This window comes from Anarrhichthys ocellatus, unplaced genomic scaffold (assembly GCF_004355925.1).
Source record: "Anarrhichthys ocellatus isolate YVR2014 unplaced genomic scaffold, GSC_Weel_1.0 scaffold216, whole genome shotgun sequence".
Lineage (NCBI taxonomy): Eukaryota > Metazoa > Chordata > Actinopteri > Perciformes > Anarhichadidae > Anarrhichthys > Anarrhichthys ocellatus.
The window spans coordinates 133,171-141,221 of record NW_022280246.1 but is presented as its reverse complement, the minus strand read 5'-3'; the positions used below and the strand labels follow the sequence as shown (position 1 = coordinate 141,221).

Genomic DNA, 8,051 nt, shown 5'->3' with positions numbered 1-8,051 from the left:
CACAGCTATTATTTACTCTTGATAAACTACCATAGCCAGAGTAGATTCATTTTCATTTAAATAATTGAACTGGATTGAATGCATATTAATTGCAAATAGAATTGTGGCCTATCTTCTACCAGCTTTACAGTAACAGTGGAAGTTAATATGAAGCCGTACAGAAACTGTTCAATGAGAACTAATCACTTTATTTGTACAGGCGATGGTTCTCACTGCTCTTGCCATCTTTGTTTTTATTTGACCAAAACTTTTGAAAATGAGACCTCGGTCTATGCATTTTGTCTAAATAAAGGTTAACATTAATATTAGAGCTGAACTAGTGATTAATAACTGAATAATAAATTAGTTTTTTGCTTAAAGTAAATGTCTTATCACTTAATTTTCTTCTTGGAGTACTCCAGAATGCTACATTTTAAACCTCATATTTAAAATAAAAGGAGCCCCCCCCCCACCCCGACAGGGTTTCGGGCTTGTCACCTCATGAGTTTGCAGGTCTGAAACATTTATCAGCTAAATCAAATAGTTTACAGGATCTCCAACCTTTGTTTCTTTATAACACATTTAATACTGGACTTGTATGTTAACAGGGTTTGTATGAAGGTAATAAAGTAGTTCAATAGAGTTTACAGATAATTCAAATTAGAAAAACAAAGGTTAGTTTATGGCTTTTTCCCGGTTACACATCTTAAAATAAAGTTCATTTTATAACGATGAATTGTCCTGAAGGTGTAAATTCAGGTGTGAAGTGAGAAAGAAGATATTTTATTTAAGATTAACATGTCTCTACGTGACGCGTACTGAACAACCTGCTGAGGTCATGTGACAGTGAGGTCATTTGTGTAACAATGACATCACTTCCAAAATGGCTGCCTGGCTGGTCAGAAGGAGCTCATTTCAAAAAGCTTTGATAACGTCTCCTTCATTTCATCTAAACATGTTCATCAAACTCATTTATAGATATAAAGATAGAAGATATTGTTGTGACAGATGTGTGACATCAGGCTGTTCAACTTATAACTCTCAGATAAACCAAAGTAGTAACCAAATAGTAAAGAGCTGCTCAATTGATTTAAAGGATTTAAATACTTTTGGTTAAAATATGTTCTTTTGTTTAATTCAAAAGACATTTAAACAAAAAGATGAAGGCAAACTGTAGATATGAGTAAATAAAACACACTAGATTCAGATCCTGTTTTGGTCCTTTCAAAGTGATTCATTATTTTATTTGCAGGATTAAATGATGAAGATCGTAGAGGAGAACACGCGTGTGTAAAACAAACATGAAACGTGTTAAAAGATTGTTTTTAAAATGAGGAAAACAAGTAAACGTCCAACGTGACACATCAGTAACCTTCAGCTCTTTGACACTAGGGGGCAGTGTTTACCCCCTCTATTCTCCCTCTCAGGATAGATGTGTGTGTGTGTGTGGTGTGTATTAACGCATTGAACGCTGGCTCCTCTATTCTCCCTCTCAGGATAGATGTGTGTGTGTGTGTGTGTTGTGTATTAAAGCGTTGAGCGCTGCCTCCTCTGTTCTCCCTCTCAGGATAGATGTGTGTGTGTGTGTGTGTGTGTGTTGTGTATTAACGCGTTGAACGCTGGCTCCTCTGTTCTTCCTCTCAGGATAGATGTGTGTGTGTGTGTGTTGTGTATTAAAGCGTTGAGCGCTGGCACCTCTGTTCTTCCTCTCAGGATAGATGTGTGTGTGTGTGTGTGTGTGTGTGTGTGTGTGTGTGTGTGTTGTGTATTAAAGCGTTGAGCGCTGGCTCCTCTGTTCTCCCTCTCAGGATAGATGTGTGTGTGTGTGTGTGTGTGTGTGTGTGTGTGTGTGTGTGTTGTGTATTAAAGCGTTGAGCGCTGCCTCCTCTGTCTCCCCGTCAGACCTGCAGATGGTGAACATCTCTCTGAGGGTTCTGTCTCGGCCGCTGGCGTCCAACCTGCCCATCCTCTACCAGCAGCTGGGCAAAGACTACGACGAGCGCGTCCTGCCGTCCATCGTCAACGAGGTGCTGAAGAGCGTGGTGGCCAAGTTCAACGCCTCTCAGCTCATCACGCAGAGAGCGCAGGTACACTTCTACCTCGTCTGTTTCTATTTTATATACATTTACTATATTACGCACTGCTTTACAACCCTGAGACCAACAGTCATGTGACATCAAATCAGAGGCACTTTGACTGAACTACAGGAAGTGAACGAGGAGAGGAGAATCTACTTCTAGTCATGATGGTTCTGTTTCCATAGAGGAGCAGGACGTTTATATATCTATCTGTCTATCGTAAATGTGAAGTGAGTTTTGTTGGACAGTTTTTTGGAGAAAATCCAAAGAATAAAAACCAGCTCAAATGACATCGTAGTACGTTGACGCATGACATCGTCTTAAAGAAGAGAAACGTCTTATTGGTTGATGTTACATTTCTTCTTTGGTGGAAGAGCTTCAGATTTGATGAGATCAGAATAGTTGATCATGTGACTTCCTGTTTGTACTCCAGGTGTCCCTGTTGATCATGTGACTTCCTGTTTGTCCTCCAGGTGTCCCTGCTGATCATGTGACTTCCTGTTTGTCCTCCAGGTGTCCCTGCTGATCATGTGACTTCCTGTTTGTCCTCCAGGTGTCCCTGCTGATCCGCAGAGAGCTGTTTGAGCGAGCGAAGGACTTCAACATCATCCTGGACGACGTGGCGATCACCGAGCTGAGCTTCAGCAGAGAGTACACGGCCGCCGTGGAGGCCAAGCAAGTCGGTGAGTAGAGGCAGGAAGTTCACCGACAGCTGACCGTCCTGATGACGATCAGCTGACCGCCATCAGGACGGACTATTATTATTTAAGTTTCAGGTTATCCTCGCCGTGGAAGACTTAATTAGTTTTAGACGCTTTAGAAACAGGAAGTCTTAGAAATCTACATTAGAGTAAATATCTATCAGATAAATCAAATAGTTTATGTTCAACCTTTGTTTCTTTATAACACATTTAATACTGGACTTGTTTCTCTACAGGGTTTGTATGACGGTAATAAAGTGGTTTATTAGGTTTCTATTGATACTCTTGTTGATTATTTTGTGAGGAAATACAGACGTTTAATGAAGAGAATAATCATTTCTTTATTATTCTCGTCTTGAGCAGCAACACAGGAAGGTCTAAAATCTTTAAAATAACAGTGTGTGTGTGTGTGTGTGTGTGTGTGTGTGTTCCCCTCCAGCCCAGCAGGAGGCGCAGCGAGCTCAGTTTTATGTAGAGAAGGCCAAACAGGACCAACGGCACAAGATCATCCAGGCTGAAGGAGAAGCTGAGGCTGCAAAGATGGTGAGCTCACGAGTACTCGTGTGTACTAGTAGGAGTACTACTCTGTTAGAATACTCTGTTAGAAGTACAGAAACATTTCACTTGTCTTCAGAGTTTTGTGTGTAAGTACATTTATCCTAGTACTTCAGTACTATTTTAAGGTACATTTGACTTTAAACTTCTCGTCTACGACGTCTCAGAGGAAGATGTTCTACTTTTATCTGATATGAATTCTAGATTCTCAACACGTAATATAATTTAACTAATACACAAAGATGTTTTATTAAGTAGTTTATATAATTAAAGTTTAAATGATCTTCACCAGCTGCAGCATCACAGTGATGAACACATTAGTCAATAACTATAATATAATGATGAGTATAATATTTTAAATGGTTCATTCTGCAGAATGACTACTTTAAGTTGTGGTACTTAAAGTATATTTTGAATATTTTTACTGAAGTAAACCCTCTGAGTAACGGAGTATCTGATAAATATCATAATCATAAACAATTAACTCTGTTTCTATCAAACACGTCTGCTGGTTATCTGCAGCTGTTTCACACGTTCATCTGATTTAATCTCAAGAAACAGATTCAAGAGAAGCAGAAATAACCATCATGACGCAGATTAAAGAGTCTGAACTCGTGTCTGTTAGTTCGACAAATAACTTTTAAAATACTCAATAGAGCAGAGAAATACAACATAATAAGCCTGAGATATTAGAATGCGTCTCCAGCTGAAATACAAACCTGTTGTTGTTGTTGTTGTTGTTGTTGTTGTTGTTGTTGTTGCTGTTGCTGAGGCCTCGAGGTGTTTGCAGCAGCAGAAGGCTGCAGCTCTACAGACCCAGAGCCGTGGTTCTAGTTAAAGGAACTATTTGTTCTATTGAGTGCAGGAACACTTCACTCATTACCTCTACCTGTCAGCGTGAGAACATTAAAGCTTAGAGCAGCGACGCGCCTGCAAGCCTTTGATCCTCCTCTTCATCGTCTTCATCTTCATGTTTGAGTTTGTTTCTTCAGTCAGACTGGCTCATCCACTCACGCTCCCTGTTGTTGGGTGTGTAACACTTATTATTCTCTGTGAACACACTAACCATTGAGGTGTGTGTGTGTGCAGCTGGGTCAGGCCGTGACGAAGAACCCGGGTTACCTGAAGCTCCGGAAGATCCGGGCGGCGCAGAACATCGCCAAGACGGTAAGAAGAGTCTCTGCAGCTGAGGAAGCACGAGTCTAAGCTGGTCGTGTTTACATCGTGTGTCCTCATCAAATGCATCAGTTCATAACTATAACTGAGATTCTAGAAGAACGCTGACGCTTCTTCCTGAGCTGCTGCAGCTCAACGAGTGAACACGTGTAATAAACCAGACTAACTGTGTGTCAGACCTCTGGAGTCTAATAATGCAGATTATTACAGATTAATGTGCAGTGAGAACAGGAACCATCACCGCATAACCAGTACATGAGTCTTTAAAACGTCTCCGTCAGGCCGCCGCGTCTCCTCTCGTGTTATTGACTAGAGACTTAAGAGCAACGTTTGCTTTTACTTTAGAGTTCGTGACTCGATCTTCCTAAAATAAGCGTCTAAGTTTAAGCAGGCCGGCGTCTCTCGGCCCCCCTGAAGACCCCCAGTGGTCCCCAAACGGGTCCAGAGCCTTGGTTTTGGGGACCAGCTGCAGCTCATTGAGTCCACCAGGTGGCGCCACATGAACATGAAGTCTAAAGAAGAAGTCAGAGGAAACTTAAAGCTTCATCTTCTTCTGACATTTGACCTCTTTGTCTTTTTATCAACCAGTCCTGTTGTTAGTTTTAGGCCTTAAAGATGCTTTTAGTTCCATTAAAGTTATAATAAATGTAGTTTATCAGACAAAAGCTCATCGAACTGTTTATTTAGAAATAAGACTTTTTAACTTTAAGTCTTTATCAGGTTTGAGCCGTCGCGTCATCTGGTGGTCCCCCGCGTGTCGTGTCCCCCGCGTGTCCCGGTGTCCCGGTCTCAGCAGCACTCCGCTGGCTGTGAATCAGCTCAGTGTGCAGCTCTCTCACAGCTCTCTTTGTGCTCAGCAGCAGCTCTCTGAGGCCTTCCGGCCGAGCAGCTTCACCTGCGTTTCCTCTCCTCGCACTCGACTCTGTGTGTGTTGTTTCACCTGCAGGTGGCGCAGTCCCAGAACAAGATCTACCTGAGCGCTGACAGCCTGGTGCTCAACCTGCAGGACAAGGACAACTTCAAGTGAGTCCTGTTGATGTGTCTGCTGTTAGAGTTCAACCCTCTCTCTCTTCCTCTGCAGTATAACCGTCCTGTGTCTCTGGCTGCTAGCATGTGTTTGTTACCTTTAGACTCCAACCAGGCTAGTAGTTTCCCTGTGTTTCCAGTCTTTATGCTAAGCTAACCAGCTGGCTGTAGCTTCATATTGACTTTACAGACATACGAGTGGTTTCAAAGTGTTTCTTTAAACCTCTAATCAAACAGTTTAGGGTGGTTTCTGCTCTGTTTTTCTCTACAAAATAAGTCCTGCTCCTCTATGAGCCAGAACCATCATGACTAGAACATGACTTTAGTGCAGAACAACAGTTATTATGACAACAGTCATTAAAAACAGAAAAGAAGCAAGTAATCTCGCTCTCGCTCACTCTCTCACGCATAGTAATACAATTATACATACATTATAATATACATTAATAATAATAATACAATGTTTCTGATGATTTTCTGTGTTTCTTTCAGTCTGTTGCTGGGGAAGTAGAGAGGACGTCTCATCATTCCTTCTCCAGAGACTCGTCTTCTCTTCTTCACACCAGGTTTCTGTGAATCTTCTGCGTTTACGAACCACAACAAACAGACTCTGACCTGCGGAGTTTCACCACCGAGGATTTTATTCTGAAAGGTTCCTCTGGTGTCGGTAAAGGTCTCGATGCGTCTTTTCTTTCTGTTATAATAATCTGTAGAAACACAGAAACATGTCTTCTTTGTGAATAAAAGCAGTTTCCCTCGTTGAGACGTTTCTTCTTCTGCAGACGCGTTGAGTTTACAGAGATTATTTATGTACATCGAGGTTCATCAGTTAAACTACTTTACTTCCTGCTCTGACTTCAGGACGTTTAGACTTCAGAGGACTTTAAATGAAGAATAAATCAGTTTCATGAGTAGAATGTGAGAAATTAGACTTTTACCGTCACCAGAGGAGTCGCTTTAAAGCGTCTCGTCTCCAAAGTCACAAAAAATAATCACTGAAGAAATGTGAGGCTTCAGAGAATAAAGTCCTCTTAAGAGTAAAAACTAGTGCTGGGCAACGATTACAATGTTTAATCTCATTGTTATACACAAAGTTAAATAATGAATTCAAAAGTAGTGTATTGTGCACTTTTATTTGAAAGTGCTGCTATATGAACTAAAGGTCAATAACATTTGGTTTAAACACTTTAATCACATCAGGTTGTTATTAGCAGCAGTATTCCCTTTACACAGCAGCAGTTATAACACAGTTATAATGATTCTGATCATAGATATTCAGACGGTGTTCATAACTTTATCTTCATGTGTGTAATAGATGCAATTTAAATATATTTCTTGAAAACTGCAAACCTGTCTACGTCATGTTTTTATGTTTGTTAAATTATCAGTGGTGATACTAAATGATGCTTATTATACATATTACAAACAAAACACTTTAAAAACTCTAAAAAACAACTTAAATGAATCATTTCTTTGTTGGTATGTTGGTCAGACACATGTGCAACGCTGATTACCGTAATATGTGTGGTATTTGTTATAAATGTACGTTGGTACATAGAGGGTGATAAGAAGCTGTACATGGAGGGACTTAGGACCCAGGGGAGTGTAGGTGATGGAAACGGGAAGAGACGCCACACAAACAAGCTGTTCACCGCTCGGTGCCGGTTCTTGTGTTAAAAATGTCGCTTAATAATAAACCGTTAACGTGCGATAAAATGATTGTCGGCCTCAATTAATGAATGCGTTAACGTGATAACTTGCCCAGCACTAATATAAATATTAAATTACTATATAGTAATTAAATTACCAGAATTATTCTCACTGGTTTGTTAACGTTTTAATCCTTAAAATAATCACTGGTTTTCATTTCCACAGATTGATTGAGTTTGTTTTAGTAAATAAAAAGAGAATCCTGTCCCAACGTCCCGTAATTATCTTCTTCTGTCCAAAAAAACTAATATTTAGTTTATTGTCAGAAATCTAAGAACACAAAATATCACAACTCAGAAGCTGGAACTTTGTTTTCTTTGTGATTTTTGCTTAAAGAGTTTTGTTTGTGGAGCTTAAAACAGTAAAAACAATAATTAAAGCCAGTCTTCTGTCCAACAACACGGTGACGTGAAGAACCTGGTTCTGCTCAAGTCTCTTCTGATTCAAGTGTTTCTGTGATTTGAGTGAACCTGAGACTCAAAGTCCATAAACTGAACCTGGATCCATTATACATGACGTTATTAATGAATTATTAACTCATTATTTGCTAAAGCAACACTTAACTGCTGGCAATGGAGTTAGTGTTATAAACATGTATTACATGTTTGTACGCTGGTTTAAAGGCTAAATAAAGACTTGAATGGAGACTGCACACGTTATAAATATTAAACTATTCACATGTTTCAGCCTCATCTGTTACAGTAAAGTACGACTACTGTTATAGTAAAAGTACTACTACTCTACAGTAGAAATACTCTGTTACAGTAAAAGTACTAATACCACTCTGTGAAAATACACTCTACAGTTAAAGTACTAATACCACTCT

At 39.9% G+C, this 8,051-nt stretch overlaps 1 protein-coding gene across 1 annotated transcript in view; it reads left to right on the top strand.

Moving 5' to 3' along the window:
- LOC116400905 (prohibitin-2) overlaps window positions 1-6,276 on the top strand; it is a 20,082-nt gene extending 13,806 nt beyond the window's left edge. Inside the window, exons 5-10 of the mRNA XM_031879009.1 lie at window positions 1,882-2,066; window positions 2,611-2,740; window positions 3,198-3,301; window positions 4,403-4,480; window positions 5,436-5,512; window positions 6,008-6,276. Of these exons, the coding sequence (XP_031734869.1) occupies window positions 1,882-2,066; window positions 2,611-2,740; window positions 3,198-3,301; window positions 4,403-4,480; window positions 5,436-5,512; window positions 6,008-6,026 (593 nt within the window). The 3' untranslated portion in view covers window positions 6,027-6,276. The remainder of the gene's footprint in view (window positions 1-1,881; window positions 2,067-2,610; window positions 2,741-3,197; window positions 3,302-4,402; window positions 4,481-5,435; window positions 5,513-6,007) is intronic.
- The last annotated feature ends 1,775 nt before the right edge of the window (window positions 6,277-8,051 follow it).